General features: G+C 49.0%; 1 protein-coding gene across 2 annotated transcripts; it reads left to right on the top strand.

Annotated features, from left to right (window-relative positions):
* The first annotated feature begins 12,541 nt into the window (after positions 1 to 12,541).
* Positions 12,542 to 18,296, top strand: LOC116519780 (RNA-binding protein 4-like). 2 transcript variants are annotated; one of them, XR_004256684.1, is made up of 4 exons: positions 12,542 to 12,673; positions 14,911 to 15,909; positions 16,864 to 16,926; positions 17,902 to 18,296. XR_004256684.1 is itself a non-coding variant. In XM_032233809.1 (2 exons), exon 2 carries the CDS (start codon positions 14,935 to 14,937, stop codon positions 15,886 to 15,888), a length of 954 nt encoding a protein of 317 aa, XP_032089700.1. In that variant the 5' UTR covers positions 12,542 to 12,673; positions 14,911 to 14,934; the 3' UTR covers positions 15,889 to 16,852. The 2 variants fall into 2 exon arrangements, 1 of the variants encoding a protein (XP_032089700.1); XM_032233809.1 differs by lacking the exons at positions 16,864 to 16,926; positions 17,902 to 18,296 and having other exon boundaries at positions 14,911 to 16,852.

The following is an 18,296-nucleotide window of genomic DNA, read 5'->3' as shown; positions in this document are numbered from 1 at the left end:
ATCTCTGTGCCGTGACCCATGTCATCACACCATCTTATATGTGTTATTGTGGGAATATGCAGAACGGTTGTTGTTTGAGAGCTGAATGCAACGAAATTTCATTTTAAGGTATGCAGATTAGTGTACATTTAAAGTGAAGATAATCACCTTATGGGACGCAGTGGCTCAGTGGCTGAGCTTGTCAATCAGAACGGCCGACAGTTCGGCGGTTCGAATCCCTAGTGCTGCATAACGGAGTGAGCTCCCGTTCCTTGTCCCAGCTTCTGCCAACCTAGCAGTTCGAAAGCACATAAAAAAATGCAAGTAGAAAAATAGAGACCACCTTTGGTGGGAAGATATAACAGTGTTCCGTGCGCCTTCGGGGGCATTGAGTCATGCCAGTCACATGACCATGGAGAGGTCTTTGGACAGCGCTGGCCCTTCGGCTTTGAAACGGAGATGAGCAGCGCCCCCTAGAGTCAGGAACGACTAGCAGCTATGTGCAAGGGGAACCTTTACCTTTACCTTAAAGTGACAATATAGTTTTATTCAATTCTATTTTAAATTAGAAATTTAATTTAAATTAAATTCTATTCTATTCTATTGCTTAATGACCACCACACACAAAAAAATGTTCATAAAATTAGATCAGTCATATACAGGCGGTTCTTGACTAACAAGAGCACATTTAGTGACCAATGTTACCCTGGCATTGAAAAATGTGACTTATGAGATCATTTTTCGTAGTTACGACGAACTTTGCAGCAGGTCACGTGATTAAAATCCAGACGTTTGGCAAACGACTCGTATTTATGACGGTTGCGGTGTCTGGGGGTCATGCGATCCCCTTTTGTGACAACGGGGAAGTTGGATTCATTTAACAACCCTGTGGCTAATTTGTCAACTGCAGCGATTCACTTAACAACTGTGGCAAGGAATGTCGTAAAGTGGGACCAAACTCCCTTAACAAATGCCTCGCTTAGCAACAGTAATGTCGGGCTCCAATGTGGTCGTAAGTCGAGGACTAACTGCATTTTGCAGGGGGAGAAAATGATCTCATTTATAAAAGGAGGCCAGGAAGGAAGATTCCCCTGGCAAGAAACATTCTAAGTCTTCTTTTGAGCTGGGTGGGGCATTTCTTCAATGGATTTTTTTCCCTTCTCTGTTTCTTCCCCCCCCCCCCCCCCGTCTCTGTTTTTATTTATTTATTTATTTTATTTTATTGCAAGGGGTTATTGAGACAAAGACAGGCGAGACACCCACCCCCCCCCCCAAGATGGAGAGATGGAAAAAAGGACTCAAAAAGATTTTTGCAAATCTCGTGCAGCTGCCAAAAGCTTCTTGGGGTTTCCCCCATCCACCCTTTCTTTCTTTTTCCATTGACCAAACAAAACATAGAAGAAGAGATAAATATATATCTCATCCTTGAATTTTTATGAATAAATCATTCTCTTGCTTCACTATGAAGTATTCATTTATTTTCCTTTTTCATCCTCTCTCTCTCTCTCTCTCTCTCTCTGTCTCTCTCTCTGTCTCTCTCTCTCTCTCTCCATACATACATACATACATACATACATGCATACATGCATACACACACACACACACACACACACACAAACACATACTCTATATAGAGCCGAGGTGGCGCAGTGGTTAGGGTACAGTACTGCAGGCCACTTCAGCTGACTGTTATCTGCAGTTCAGCAATTCTAATCTCACCGGCTCAAGGTTGACTCAGCCTTCCATCCTTCCGAGGTGGGTGAAATGAGGACCCAGACTGTGGGGGCAATATGCTGACTCTGTAAACCGCTTAGAGAGGGCTGAAAGCCCTATGAAGCGGTATATAAGTCTAACTGTTATTGCTATATAGGATGAAAAAGGAAAATAAACTAATAATTTGAATTATTATTAATAAATCATTCTCTTGCTTCACTTTGAAGTATTCATTTATTTTTATTTTTCATCCTCTCTCTCTCTCTCTCTCTCTCTCTCTCTCTATCTATCTATCTATCTATCTATCTATCTATACATAGATACATAGATACATACATACATACATACATACATACATACATACATACATACATACACACACACATACTCTATATAGGATGAAAAAGGAAAATAAACTAATAATTTGAATTATTATGAATAAATCATCCTCTTGCTTTGCTTTGAATTATCCATTTATTTTCCTTTTCATTCCTATATATATATAGGATGAAAAAGGGAAATAAACAAATAATTGAAAGGGAAGCAAGCGAATGAGAGAAACGAGAAACAACGTGTGTTTTTGAAGCATGACCTGTGATATTAAGGTGAAATGCAGAGGTTAAACATCACCTGTAATATTTCTAACCAGAAATACACAAAATCCTCGACTTAAGACCACAATTCAGGGCAGGCGTCTCTTTTTCATACAGGGGATATATGGGATCCCTTGGGGCTGCATTCAGATAGCACACTAAACATGGCCAGTGGTAGGTTGCTAATTTTTTTTACTACCGGTTCGCTCCCCTCTGATTTGTAGGCTGGGTTCATAGAACCTGTAAGTGGGTTAGTGAGTTATGGGGGCCAAGGTCTTCGGAGGCTGTGTGAGTTCATTTGTCTCATTCAACAACCATTTGTATCCTAGGTAGAGACAGACATTTCTCCCTCTGGCCACAATGAGGATATGACTGCTGAAAAAAACTCTGTACTGGCGACAGGAGGGGCATCTGGCCAGTAAATACTCAACTCCATTCACTTGCCTCCCTCCCTCCCTTCCCTCCCAGTGGTTAGAATGCAGGTTTGCAGGCTCCTTCTGCCCACTGCCAGGAGTTCGATCCTTTTTAAGGTTGACTCAGTCTTCCTTCCTTCCCAGATCAGATTGTTGGGGGTGGGGTGGGGGCAAGAGGCTGACTCTGTAAATCACTTAGAGAGGGCTGTAAAAGCACTGTGAAGTGGTATATAAGTCTGTGATTGCTTCCTTCCTTCCTCCCTCCCTTCCTCCCATCCTTTCTCCCTCCCTCCCTCCCTCCCTCCCTCCCTCCCTCCCTCCCTCCCTTCCTTCCCAGTGATTAGAATGCAGGATTGCAGGCTAATTCTGCCCACTGCCAGCAGTTCGATCCTGACCGGCTCAAGGTTGACTCAGCCTTCCGTCCTTCCGAGGTTGGTAAAATGAGGACCCAGATTGTTGGGGGCAAGAGGCTGGCTCTGTAAACCGCTTAGAGAGGGCTGTAAAAGCTCTGTGAAGCGGGATATAAGTCTATTGCCCTTCCTTCCTTCCTTCCTTCCTTCCCTGTTAAAATGCTGTATTGCAGGCTAACTCTTCCCACAGTCAGGAGTTCGATCCTGACCGGCTGAATGTGGACTCATCCTTCTGTTCTCCCGAGGTGGGTAAAATGAGGACCCAGATTGTTGGGGGCAAGAGGCTGACTCTGTAAACTGCATAGAGAGGGCTGTAAAAGCTCTGTGAAGCGGGATATAAGTGCCATGTGTGAATCAAACCAAGCCATGCCGTGTTGTGCCAAAGCTCTTTGTTCCTGTTACTCTCAGAAAACTTTATTCTCCTTAGGCCACATCCTGTGAGGAAGGAATGGGGGGATCTCTTTTCTCTCTGCCTCCGTTAGGTCTCATCCTGAATCGTGTAGATCACCAGATCATGGCGGAGAGCCGCCTGCCGACACTTCCGCTCGCCCCGGAGCCACCCGGTGGATAGGGCCACTTTGTGCTTGCGAAGTTTGTAGAGCAAAGTGACCAGATCCTGCTCCGTTTGCCCGAGGGATTTCAGACGGGATTGCATATTGCAGTGACGCCGAGGAGGAGAGGAATCCTTGGCCCGGATCCTACGCCAATCTCGGATCTGCAGATCAAAATAAACACGGAAGCAGACGCCGCCTTTAAATAATGCAGGATTTGAAAGGGGGATGGATGGTTTGGTGGTCAGGAAATTATCTTCCTTTTCTAGGCATGTGGTCTCCACCAAACCAGCCTAGATTTTATTTTTCTTTTAATCTTTGGGTACTGCAGGTCTACGGATTACCTACAAGGTCCTTTCCAATTCGGTTAATCTGAATCTATCAAAGCCCTGGAGACTAAAATCTACGATGGACAGTTGCAGGAACTGGGCCTGGCTAATCTAGGGAAGAGAAGGACCAGGGGAGACAGGAGAGCGTCTTCCAATATTTGAGGGGCTGCCACAGAGAGGAGGAAGGGGGTCAAGCTATTCTCCAAGGCCTCCAAAGGCCAGACAAGGAACAATGGATGGAAACTGACCAAGGAGAGATTCATCCTGGAAATAAGGAGGAATTTTCTGACAGGGAGACCAATCAACAGAAGTTGCTTTGAGAAGTTCTGGGAGCTTCATCCCTGGAGGCTTTCAAGAAGAGACTGGACTGCCATCTGTCAGAAAGGGTGTAGGGTCTCCTGCTTGAGCAGGGGTTGGACTAGATGACCTACAAGGTCCCTTCCAACTCTGTTAATTTGAAGGACTACGGGTGACTGGATGGCAGTCTTCCAATGTTTGAGGGGTTGCTACAAAGAAGAAGGGGTCAACCTATTTTCTGTAACAGAATTGTTATTCTGTTCTCTTAAGCCAAGCCTGTATTGCTTTCCACTGGAATGATTGCCGTACTTCCTGCAGGAGACGATGCTTTTGATCTGATCATGTTACTTTGTTGGGTAATGAAACGTCTGCATGAAAACTGTCCAGCTCAGAGAGCACCAAGATTCAACCACCGTTTAACCCTAAGCTAATGAGAATCTGTGATACGTCACAAGGAGAATGAGGTTGTGGAGCTTTTGTACACATCACACACCTCTTCCTACAATGCCACTGACAAGACCATCTTCTCCAGGGCATGATTATCCATCCATCATCTACATCTGTCTGTCTGTCTCCTATCTATCTATCTATCTATCTATCTATCTATCTATCTATCTATCTATCTATCTATCTATCTATCTATCCATCTATCCATCTATCCATCTATCTATGTCTTTATCTATCACCTCTCTCTCTCTCTCTCTCTCTCTTCCATCTCTCTCGTTCTATCTTCCATCTCTCTCATTCATTCCCCCTCTATCTACCTATCATCCATCCATCCATCTCTCTCTCTCTTATCCATCACCCCCTCTACCTATCATACATCTCTCTATCTCTCTATCTTCCATCTATCTGTCTCTCTGTTTCTCTCTCATCCATTCCCCCTCTCTATCTGTCTGTCCGTCTACCTGTCTGTTCCTCTCATCCATCCCCTCTCCCCCCTCTCTCTATCTACCTATCATCTATCTATCTTCCATCTGTCTCTCTCTCTCTCTCTCATCCATCCCTCTCTATCTATCTATCATCCATCTGTCTATCGATCATCCGTTTTTCTCTTTCTTTCTCGTCCATCCCCCTCTATCTATCTACCTATCACCTATCTATCATCCATCCATCTATCTATCTATCTATCTATCTATCTATCTATCTATCTATCTATCTATCTATCTTCCATCTGTCTTTCTCTCTCTCTTTCTCTCATCCATCTCCCTCTATCTATCATCTATCTATCATCCATCCATCTACTGTATCTATCTATCTATCTTCTGCCTTTCTGTGTCTTTCTCTCATCCATATCTATCTATCTATCTATCTATCTATCTATCTATCTATCTATCTATCTATCTATAATCTAATCTATCTCCCATCTGTCTTTCTCTCTCTCTCTCTCTCTCTCATCCATCCCCTCTATCTATATCTATCTATCTATCTATCTATCATCTATCTATCTATCTATCTATCTATCTATCTATCTATCTATCTATCTATCTATCTATCTATCATCTAATCTATCTCCCATCCGTCTTTCTCTCTTATCCACTCATCTCTATCTATCAATGTTCCATCCATTCATCTGTCCATCCGTCTGTCTCTCTGTCATCCACACCCCCTCTATCAATCATCCATCCATCCATCCATCCACCCGTCCCCATCTCCGTGTCCTGCCTCAGGTGGGGCCCCGTCTCTCCCTCCCCAGGACTCACGGCAGCTTCCTTCGGGCTTGGGGGGTTGCACCACTCCACTGTGAAGTCGTCCAGGATCCAGACCAGCCCGTAGAAGCCCACCAGCGTCAAGAACCACAGCAGCAGCCGTTGTCCCAGCACCTCGGAGGGGAGCTGGGACAAGTCTTCCTGCTGGCCCCCCTCCTGGCTCTCCTTTGAATTGCTCAGGACCAAGGTGGGAGCCGCCCAGCCCAGCAGGCAGGAGAAGGCCGCCTTGAGAAGGGAGCTGCCCACCTGTAGAGCCATCCAGTCATGCTTGGCTCTGCTGGGCTCTCAGCTGGGAGTGAACCAGCTGTGACATCACAAACCCCTGCAGAGGTGAGCTACCTGGCCACTATTTCCCACCCTTGGCAACTTTAGGATGAATGGACTTCAACTCCCAGAATTCCACAGCTAGCATGTGTGAACTCCCAGAACTCCTAGTCAGCATAGGTGGACTTCAACTCCCAGAAGTCCTAGTCAGCATAGGTGGACTTCAACTCCCATAATTCCCCAGCTAGCATGTGTGAACTCCCAGAACTCCCAGTCAGCATAGGTGGACTTCAGCTCCCAGAATTCCCTGGTCAGCATAGTGGACTTCAACTCCCAGAACTCCTAGTCAGCATAAGTGGACTTCAACTCCCAGAATTCCCTGGTCAGCATAGTGGACTTCACCTCCCAGAACTCCTAGTTAGCATAGGTGGACTTCAACTCCCAGAATTCCCTAACTAGCATATATGAACTCCCAGAACTCCTAGTCAACATAAGTGGACTTCAACTCCCATAATTCTCTAGTCAGCATAGTGGACTTCAACTCCCATGATAATTCTCTAGTAAGCAATCTGGAAGTTAAAGTCCACATTTCTTTAACAGCCAAGGCTGAGAAACAGCGTCCCAAGGACTGTGAGGAGACGCTACACAATGGGGTTCTGACTGCTTTGTGTTTTGTATTTTGTATTTTAAGTTTGTTCTGAATAAAATACAGAATTTTAAGAAAAAAATAGCCAAGTCAGGCAAGCTGACTATACAAGAGGTTTGGGGTGGGCAGCTTATTTGACACCCATCCACCCATTCTTTGTTGCTGGGAGGGGGGCTGGAAACAAGTGCAGAGTAACCCTTATAGGCCATCTAGTCTACCCCTCACCCCCCGCCCAAGCAGGAGATCCTACGTCCTTTCTGACAAATGGCAGTCCCATTTCTTTTTGAAATCTTCCAGGGATGAAGCTCCCACAACTTCCGAAGGCAACTTCTGTTCCATGGGTTGCTTGTTCCCACAGTCAGGAAATTCCTCTTTATTTCCAGGTTTTAAATCTCTCCTTGGTCATTTCCATCCATTCTTCCTTCTCTGGCCTTCAGGTGCTTTGTAGAATAGCTTGACCCCATTCCTCCTCTCTGGGGCAGCCCCTCAAATATGGGAAGATGCTCTCCAGTCTCCCCTGGTCCTTCTCTTCTCTAGACTAGCCAAGCCCAGTTCCTGCAACCATTCATCAGATGTTTGAGCCTCCAGTCCCCTCATCATCCTGGTTGCTCTTCTCTGCACTCTTTCTAGAGTCTCAACCTCTTTTTCATAGTGTGGGGACCAAAACTGGATGCAGAATTCTAGGTGTGGCCTTAGTAGGGCTTTATAGAATGTATTAGTACCTCCCTTGATCTTGATTGTATCCCTCTGTTAATGCAAGTTAGGATTTAATTGGCTTTTTTGGCTGCTGGCTCCTATTTAGCTGGTTGTCCACTAAGACTCCAAGATGCCTCTCCCAGTCACTGCTATTAAGCCTAGTTTCACCCAGACTATATGTGTCCTTTCGATTTTTCTTGCCTAAGTGTCAGACTTGACTTTTCTCTACCCTGAATTTCATTGTGTTAGAGAGGGCCCAGGGTTCAAGTCTGTCAAGATCCATCTGGCACATCCACACACCCCGGGGCCACTAATCTGGATACGTACACAGAGGGCAGACTCTCTCCCAAGTGGTGCCCATCCACTGTCAATACTTTTATTTCCCGCATCTAATCTCTTCCCCTTCCTCTTTCACTCCTCCACGATATCGTAGACAGCCAAATTGAAGGCTTTGTTGTTCTCGCGAAACCGCTGGCAGGCGGGGGATTTGCAGCCGCGGTGGCGGGAGATGAGTCCGGACTTGTGCTCGCGGAGTAAGGTCATGTGTCGGACCAGCTCCTGTTCCATCCGCGAGAAAGTCTGCAGGATCTGGTTTTTCAGCACGTCTGAATCGGCAAGGGCATCTCGCCACTACGGAAGGGACAGCAGAAGAAAATGGAGATTTACAGGTTAACAGAGTTGGAAGGGGCCTTGGAGGTCATCTAGTCCAACCTCCCACCCAAGCAGGAGACCCTATTACACCATTTCTGACAGATAACAGATTAACAGAGTTGGAAGGGACCTTGGAGGTCATCTAGTCCAACCCCATGTCCAAACAGGAGACCCTACACAATTTCTGACAGTTGGCAGTTCAATTTCTTCCTGAAAGTCTCAAGAAACAGGCAAAAGTGTCCCTTGTTGTCAGGGATGCAATGGTCTAGGACAGTGTTTCTCAACCTTGGCAACTTGAAGTGTATGGACTTCAATTCCCAGAATTCCCCAGCCAGCGAATGCTGGCTGGGGAATTCTGGGAGTTGAAATCCAGACATCTTCAAGTTGCCAAGGTTGAGAAACACTGGTGTAGGATGATGTTTTCTCAAATTTGGTGACTTTTTAAGCTGTGCGGACTTCAGCTCCCAGAATTCCTCCGGCTAGCTGGGGAATTCTGGGAATCGAAGTCCACACAGGTGAAAGTCGACACCATTGCAAAATCCATTCTAGACTGATAAGGAAAGTGTGTTTGTGTGATTGTGAGAGAGAAGGGGGATGCTGTGTTGCTTTACACAACTCCTCCTCTCAGCGTTCAAACCTCCTTGGTTCTCCTCCTTTCTGGTCTACCACTATGGAATACAGGTAGTCCTCAATTACTTTGCCCCGTTTTATGACCTCCCTTGCCACCGTTGTTAAGCGAATCGCTGCCATTCTTCAGTTAGTCACACGGTTGTTAAGTGAACTTGACTTTCTCAGATCCTCTTCCGTCAAGCAAAGTCCACGAGGAAGCCAGATTCACTTAACAACCGTGTGACTAACTTAACATCTGCAGTGATTCGCTTAACAACGGTGGCAAGGAAGGTCCCCCAAATGGCAGGAGGGCAAAGCTCACTTAACAACTGTCTCACTTAGCAGCAAAATGTCAGGCCCCACTGTGGTCGTAAGGCGAGGACTGCCTATATTTTATCTGTTGGCCACCCCATCTTGCCTCACAGGGAATCCGGATTGCTTCCCCACCCCGGCTGGCCACAAACGGGGCCCGGGAACTGCTTCCACCACCCAGGTGGCTTCAAGTCACCTTGGATGTTCTCCTGCCTTCTGGGGTCTTCTTCCTGGTGAGCAATTTCATTGCCAGCGCCAGCACCAGAGCCACCACCATGGCTGAACAGACTGCCAGCCACTCCCACACCAGGGAGAGGGGCCCTTCCGCATCCTGGCCACCGGCTATGCCTTGGTGTGCGGCCGAACCACCCTGGCACAAGCAGAAAAGGCAGAGGGGGCCACGCATGGTGGAGGCAGTAGTGCCCAGTGGTGCCTGCAGCCCAACTGGGGGGGTGGGGTGGACTGTGAAGTCACAGATGGGGCCACCAGCTTTATTGGTTGGCAGACTGAGTGACCCTTGTGAGGGGGTCTCTGGGCTGGTTTGCCTCATCCTGGGGAGGGCTCCCTTTTATTTTATTTTTATTTTTATTTATACATCAACTAAGCGGGGCTGGGCGAATCAAGAGTTGGAATTAAGATTGCCGGGAGAAATATCAACCACCTCAGATATGCAGATGATACGACTCCAATGACAGAAAGTGAAGAGGAACGAAAGAGCCTCTTGATGCGGGTGAAGGAGGAGAGTGCAAAAGTTGGCTTGAAACTCAACATTAAGAAAACTAAGACCATGGCATCCGGCCCTCTCAATTCCTGGCCAATAGCTTGGGAAGAAATGGAGGGAGGGACAGATTATATTTTCCTGGGCTCCAGGATCACCACAGATGGGGATGGCAGCCAAGGAATTAAAAGAGGCTTGCTCCTTGGGAGGAAAGCGATGGCAAATCTAGGCAGCATCCTAAAAAGCAGAGACATCACCCTGCCAATCAAAAGTGTCTCTAGTCAAGGCGATAGCTTCCCCAGTTGCAACGGATGGCTGTGAAGGTTGGACCACAAGGGAGGCTGAAGAATGGAGGCCTTTGAACTCTGGTGCTGGAGAAGACTCCTGTGAGTCCCTTGGACTGCAAGGCCATCCAACCGGCCAATCCTAGAGGAGATCCACCCTGACTGCTCTTTAGAAGGCCAGATCCTGAAGAGGAAACTCAAAGACTTTGGCCACCTAATGAGAAGGAAGGACTCCCTGGAGAAGAGCCTCATGCTGGGAACGATGGAGGGCAAAAGAAGAAGGGGACGGCAGAGAAGGAGGGGGCTGGATGGAGTCACCGAAGCAGTCGGCCTGAGCTTCAATGGACTCCAGAGGATGGGAGAGGACAGGAAGGCCTGGAGGAACATTGTCCATGGGGTCGCGATGGGTTGGACACGACTAACAACAACAATACATCAACATCAATATATGAACAGTGTGTCATTCATTTTGATACAAATAACCCTTTGCATATCAATAATGTTTGTTACATTGATTAAGCTTATGCACTCCTACTATTAATGCTCCTGTTTGTATTAAGATATAAATCTTCATTATTTAATCATTCAATATTTCAACGTATCATTCTAATGCCAACTCCAACCTTGTTGAAGCATGGATAAATAATACCACTATCATTCAACCTCTAATCTTTCCATTTAATGCTTTAGTTTATTCTATTCCATCAGGCCATTCTTACTAATCCTAGTAGTAAGGATTTAATACATATTGTATTAAAACCTAATCCCCTTACTCCACCCTGACAACAATCACCATATTATTTACACATACATATTAGATCCATCTTTCAACCTCTAATCTTCCACCTAGAGAGAGCCACTTTTCTGAGCCACAATTCGGTTCAGTCCATTTTATTTATACCTGATTACAGATTAACAGAATTAGAAGGGACTTTGGAGGTCATCTAGTCCAACCCCCTGCCCAAGCAGGAGACCCTACACCATCTCTGACAGATGGCAGTCCAGTCTCTTCTTGAAAGCCTCCAGGGATGAAGCTCCCACAACTTCCGAAGGCAACTTCTGTTCCGTGGGTTGATTATTCTCCCTGTCAGGAAATTCCTCCTTATTTCCAGGTTGAATCTCTCCTTGGTTTCCATCCATTATCCTTTCTCTGGCCTTCAGATGCTTTGGAGAATAGCTTGACCCCCTTCCTCCTCTCTGTGGCAGCCCCTCAAATATTGGAAGATGCTCTCCAGTCTCCCCTGGTCCTTCTCTTCCCTAGACTTCTCTTCCCTAGACTAGCTAGGCCCAGTTCCTGCAACCGTTCATCAGATGTTTTAGCCTCCAGTCCCCTGATCCTCCCTGTTGCTCTTCTCTGCACTCTTTCTAGAGTCTCAATCTCTTTTTCATAGTGTGGGGACCAAAACTGGATGCAGGACTCTAGGTGTGGCCTTCCTAAGGCTTTATAGAGTGATACTAGTGATCTACATGTGATCTGGATTGTATCCCTCTGTTAATGCAGTTTAGGATTGCGTTGGCTTTTTTGGCTGCTGGCTCCTATTTAGCTGGTTGTCCACTAAGACTCCAAGATGCCTCTCCCAGTCCCTGCTATTAAGCCTGGTTTCACCCGGTCTCTATATGTGTCCTTTGGATTTTTCTTGACTTTACTTTTCTATACATTGAATTTCATTTGTTTACACAAGGGCCCAGTGTTCAAATCTGTCGAGATCCATCTGGATCTTGAGCCTATCTTCTAGGGTGTTGGCTATTCCTTGCCAGTTGCTCCATCCCTGGAGGCTTTTAAGAAGAGAATGGAGTGTCATCTGTCAGAAATGGCATAGGGTCTCCTGCTTGGGTGGCTGGGTGGGGGTTGGACTAGATGACCGCCAAGGTCCCTTCCAACTCTGTTAAGCAGGACCACCATCTACACCATTTCTGACAGATAGCAGATTTAATAGAGTTGGAATGGACCTTGTAGGTCATCTAGTCCAACCCCCTGCCCAAGCAGGAGACCCTACACCATTTCTTGCAAATGGACAGTCTATCTCTTCTTGGAAAGGTCCCCATTCCTCCACCCCACCCCGGGTCGATGCAGTGGCCAAACCGAACAAAAAATCAGCCTCTCCCACCCATCCCCACAAGCCTCCCACTCAACCCTACAGAAGGGACTCTCTCCTGGGGGTGGAGGAGACATTGCCCCCCCTCCCAGCAATCCCCGCCCTTCCCCACCCATAGGCGTTCCCACGTGCAACGCGCGTCCACTTGTGGTCGTGGGAACGCCTCCTCGGCCTGGCTTAGGGGGGAAAAGGGGGGGAACGGGTCTGTCCTCTCCCACCCCCCATCCCCAAGTCACGTGAACCGGAGGAAGGACAACATGGCGCAGTCTTAGGGAGCTTCACCGGGAGGAGAGGAGAGGGGAAAAAAAGAAAGGAAGAGGGAAAAAGGAAGAAGGAGAAAGAGAGAGAGAGAGAAACAAAAAGGGCGGGGGTCTTTGCATTGCACAAGAAGGAATCCAGCCCGGTGAGTTGGGGCTGGGGAGGGGGCTTGCTGGGGGTGGATGCTGCAATGGCCGAGGGTCGGGGGTGTAAAAGACCACCACCACTCTTTTTGCAAATGGACCCCCATCGCGGCTTGGGCCTCCCCCCCCCGATGCAATCCGGATCTGCAACGGGGCCTTTGCTCCGGGACTGCGGTACCCATCATCCTCTCCTCCGGCCTCCCCCGCGCTGCTGCATGCATCGCCCCCTCCCTCTTTGCAATCGCCTCCCTCTCTCTTCAAGCCTTTCAAGGCAAAGTTTGTGTGTGGGGGGCGGGGGAAGCCTGGCCTCCACCCTCTGCCCCTCCAGGCAAGGCCCACTTCAGAGCCCATAATCCCCAGCCAGGAGGGTGGTGGAGGATGGATGTCCAAGCAGTTGGACGGGGAACGGGACGGGACATAAGAGGGGGAGGGGGGAGGGAGGGAGGGACATCTGGGGAGGGGGGGGTCCTTGGGCTAAGTTGGGCCCAGATGTGAAAAGGCTTTAAAATGGAGCCAAGCCTTGGGTTGAGAGTCAGGGGGATGATGAGCCCCATCATTGGGATTCTGTATGTTCCTAAGGCTTGGCTGGTTGAAGCGGTGTGGACTTCATTTCCCAGAATTCCCCAGCCAGCATGCTATAGATGGATGGACTTAATTTCCCATAATCCCCCAGCCAGCATGCTTTAAGATGGGTGGACTTCATTTCCCACAATTCCCCAGCCAGCATGCTTTAAGATGGGTGGACTTCAACTCCCAGAATCCCCTAGCCACCATGCTTTAAGATGGTGGACTTCAACTCCCAGAATTCCCCAGGCAGCATGCTTCAAGAGGGGTGGGCTGCAAGACCCAGAATTCCCCAGCTAGCATGCTATAGATGGATGGACTTCATTTCCCAGAATTCCCCAGCCAGCATGCTTTAAGATGAGTGGACTTCAACTCCCAGAATCCCCCAGCCAGCATGATTTAAGATGGGTGGACTTCATTTCCCAGAATTCCCCAGCCAGAATGCTTTAACATGGGTGGACTTCAACTCCCATAATCCCCCAGCCAGCATGCTTTAAGATGGGTGGACTTCATTTCCCACAATTCCCCAGCCAGCATGCTTTCAGATGGGTGGACTTCAACTCCCAGAATCTCCCAGCCAGCATGATTTAAGATGGGTGGACTTCATTTCCCAGAATTCCCCAGCCAGCATGCTTTAAGATGGGTGGACTTCAATTCCCAGAATCCCCCAGCCAGCATGCTTTAAGATGAGTGGACTTCAATTCCCAGAATCCCCCATCCAGCATACTTTAAGATGAGTGGACTTCATTTCGCAGAATCCCCCAGCTAGCATACCTTAACATGGGTGGACTTCAACTCCCATAATCTCCCAGCCAGCATGATTTAAGATGAGTGGACTTCATTTCCCAGAAGTCCCCAGCTAGCATGCTTTAAGATGGGTGGACTTCAATTCCCAGAATTCCCCAGCCAGCATGCTTTAAGATGAGTGGACTTCATTTCCCAGAATCCCCCAGCCAGCATGCTTTAAGACAGGGGTGTCAAACTCGTGTTGTCCTAACGTGATGTATCATGACTTTCCCCCGCTTCAGTAAACTGGAGGTGGGCGTGGCCAGCAAGTGATGCATCTGGCCCGTGGGCCGCAAGTTTGACACCCCAGCTTTAAGGTGAGTGAAATTCACTTCCCAGAATTCCCCAGCCAGCATCCTTTAAGGTGAGTGGACTTCACTCCCAGAATAGATGCTGCAATAATGGTTTGTAAGTCTGAGGACAGGTCATAAGTCACTGTCATAACTTCAAACTGCTGAAGGAATGGTTATAAGTCAAGGGCTAAATATGGGTGGTTACAGCTGAGGATGATGGGACTGAATTGTCTCATAGACAAGGTGGCGTTAAATGATTGATTGGCTTATTGACAGCTTCCTAAAATCCAATGATTGTGCATGGATAATAATTGGGATGACGCCAAAAATTGTGTCTACCAGCTTGCATTAAAATGGGTTGGGAAAGGAATGCCTCAGTTCACACAACACAGGATGCCTGAATTAACCCGGTTTGTACAACACCCTGAACAATCCAAAGAGACCAGTGCAGCAAACGAATGCAACACAACCACCCCTAACCAAGATCAAAACAAGCCAGCCTTGTGTGGGGGCAGTCTTGTTCCACTGACCGGGGATAAGTGTAATGTCTGAACGTCTTTGGATTCACTCTTTTCCTCTTCCTCCTTTCTCCCAAGGGATTCCTGGAAGGTGGGGCCACCATGGTGAAGATCTTTGTTGGGGGGCTTTCTCCTGTGGTCACCGCCGAAGAGCTGCGGAAGCTTTTTGAGCAGTACGGCCAAGTCAACGAGTGTGACATTTTGAAGAATTTTGCCTTCGTCCACATGGAGAAGGAGGACGAGGCCCATCAGGCCATCAGCACCCTCCACAAGAGCGAGTTCTATGGGACCCACCTGACGGTGGAGTACGCCACCTCCAAGATCCGCAACGCCACCAAGATCTACGTGGGGAACGTCTCGGCCAAAGCCACCACCGCCCAGATCCGCCAACTCTTTGAGCGCTTTGGTAAAGTGGTGGAGTGCGACATCGTCAAGAACTTCGCCTTCGTCCACATGGCCAAAGAGCGGGAAGCCATGGACGCCATCTTGCACCTCAATGACACCCCGCTGGAGGATCAGAAAATTTTTGTCACCCTCTCCAAGAGTAATAGTTCCCTCCGGGCCACCAAAGGGGCCTCTGTGCCCACCCCGGCCACCCCGACGTCCAGCTACTACTTCTCCAGGGGACGCGTGCCCACTGCACCGGCCACCTATTCGCCCTACTGTGCCCGTGGCTGGTATGATCGGGAGTATTGTGATCAGTACACGTACGAGCTCTACGACCGAGCACGAGCGGCGTATGACCGAGCCCTACCCTCGGCCCCAGCTGCCTACAGAGAAAGGAGCCCTGTGGGGCGGAGGACATCTACTACCCCTACTGCCGTAGTGGCCCAATACACTGACCCCTATGCTGCGGTGGCGGCTGCAGCGGCCGCTGCTGCGGCCATGGCTGCAGCAAACCAGACATACAGCCAAGCCTACAGCCAACCTGGGTATGCCGCCGCTTCGGCTGCTGCAACGTACTCTCAGTACAGTCTAGGAACTGCCTACAATGTGGCGGAGTACTATGAGAGGTACGCCAGCGCTTATGCTGACCAGTACGCCCAGACGTTCTGAGGGCGCTGCACCCTTCCAGTTGTAAGTGTCTAGAGATGCTCCATTGCATGGGGGCCCAGGGAAGGGAGCCTGGGAGGTGGGAGGGACGTTCCTTTTTCTGCTCTCTCTGTCCCTGCGGGAAAAAAATAAAAGACAGGACCAAATTGATATGGCTGATCTACAACAGAGTTCCCCAACCTTCCCGGCTTTGCGGACAAGCAGGAGGGGAACAGCGGGATGGTTGCGTACAAGTGGCTGGCGAGCGCATGGGCGTGAGTGAAAGAATCTCCATTTGTGGAAACGGCAAGCGCACATGTCCGCCGCTCGGGCAAACGCAGCGATGTGCATTGTGCTTGCTTTCTGCTCACGCAAATGGAGATGCACGCACATAGCCGCCTGCCACTTCCATGGCCCGCTTCCAAACAATTCAAGGCCCAGGAGTGGCCTGCGGCCTGGGAGTTGGGGACCTCTGATCTAGGAGTCCCCCAAGGCATTCGTGTCCATCCGCCTTTCCTGGAGGTGGAAAACCAGTCTAGAACAGTGATGGCAAACCTTTTTGGCACCAAACTGCCCAAATTGGAATGTGCGTAGATGCGCACTGGAGCGCCAGACATATGAAGACCAACTGTAACCATCATATCTGTAACCATCATAAATACAGGCCAGATGCCAAGTGCTGGGATTTTGATCACGTGACCATGGCCAAGTGCCGTTGTAATTTCGAACGATCACTAAAGGAATGGTTGTAAGCTGTGAGTACAGGTCCTAGCTGAGGAGCACTGTAGTTTAGCAGTTTCCAGAAGACCCTAGGTTCCCCCTCTTGTTCCCACCCCCCCATGATATCCCACGGGTCCAATTTGGGCACATGTGTCATAGGTTCGCCATCATGGGAGTAGAGTAGAGTTTGCTTCCAGACAGACAGTTGTGATTTCTGGGGTCGACGCGGTCATCTTGCGATTCATATGTACCCCCTAAACTACGTAGATTTCTTTACAGGCTCTTCCTGGGCAGACTCGGGGCGATGCCTCCTGGCCGACCAGCCGAGCACTGACTTCCAAGGTTGGTGATGCTGCATTTTGTGTGCTCCTCCTTTCCTCCCCCCCCCACTTCTCCTTTCTCTTCCTTCCTTTTTTCCTTCCCCCCACGTTTCGATCCGATCCGGTCGAAGAACTGCCACGCCAACCCCGCCTTGCGAAACTGCGATGGGGCCGAAGACGGTGTTGTCCGTTGTCTGGTTTTTTTTCCGAACTCTTCCCTCCGGCCCGGAATGCCGCAGACCTTTGCACACAACGGCTCCCCCCTTCCGCCAGCTCCAATCTTTGCTTGCTGTGTGTTTTGCGTGCTAAGCTTCGATTCCCTACCGCCGCCGCCACGATGCCAGCCTCTCTAAACCAGGCTTTTGGGTTTTTGGTTTTTTTTTTTTGCTTTGCTGTATTCTTGGGTGCTCCCTGGTTTGATCGATATCTTTTCTTTTTTTCCCCGTTGATTTGTTCTCGTTTTAATTTTGTACAACCGGGTTAAACAAAATGGGGTCGTTGGCGGCAAGTTGTTTGCTTCCCCCCTCCCTGGTTTTTAAGATGTGAACGATTAAACGGCTTTCACAGAACCTCCCGCGTCCGCCTCGTCAAATGCGCATTGTAATCGTCCCCTCCTTCGCCTCCTCGAGCCGACTTCACCTCTACCGCCTGCTGCCCATTCCTGTCTGCATGGGACCGAACGATCCGGATTTGCCGCGTGGTACACACCTTTTTGTGCGCTCCCACCGCCTCCGCCACCCTCCTCCCCTTCGCTTTCCAGAAAGAGGGCCCTCTGCACCGCCGCCTCCTTCCCCGCCAGGGGCTGCTCTCGCCACTAACCCCCTCCCCGGCAGGGAGAGTCGGCCGAACCGTTACGCAGTCCGAAGCCGTGGTCTTGTGCGAATGCCGGATTCCGTCGCTTTTGGGTTTGAGACTAACCGAACACTGCCAGGCCACTGATGCTGTTTAAACCCTGTTCCCCCCTCCCCCTCATTGATTTCTCTTTCTCTGTGGACAGCTGTTTCTGGAAGAAGCCAGGAATTTTGGAGGGCCCCCCCATCTTCCAAGCAGGCAGAGCTGAACCGAAACCACCCGGCGCCTTTTGTTCTGCTGACAAGAAGCTGCTTCATCTACCCAAGGGAAAATATCCTGTCCTTCTGTCACATTCTTAAAATAGGCACCGGAAAACACAGAACGGGGTGTTCTGAAAATGGCCGTCCTTCTCTTGGGTTCTTGATGTTCTCGGAGAACACCACGATCCAACAGTTCAGTTCTGAGTGACAGCTCTTCCCCAACAGTTGGGATTGCTGGTCTGGTATCCTGTATCAATCCTCCCCCTTCCCAAATCCATTATGAGCCATGGTGGCACAGTGGTTAGAGTGCGGTACTGTAGGGCTACTTCTGCCTGCTGCC

Source organism: Thamnophis elegans, chromosome 17 (assembly GCF_009769535.1).
Source record: "Thamnophis elegans isolate rThaEle1 chromosome 17, rThaEle1.pri, whole genome shotgun sequence".
In the NCBI taxonomy this organism is placed as follows: Eukaryota; Metazoa; Chordata; class Lepidosauria; order Squamata; family Colubridae; genus Thamnophis; species Thamnophis elegans.
Note: the sequence above shows the minus strand (reverse complement) of the source record. Positions and strands in the feature narration are given on the sequence as shown.

Excerpts from the sequence above, each read along its gene's own strand:
- LOC116519780 (XM_032233809.1), top strand. The coding sequence starts at position 14,935 with ATGGTGAAGATCTTTGTTGGGGGGCTTTCTCCTGTGGTCACCGCCGAA.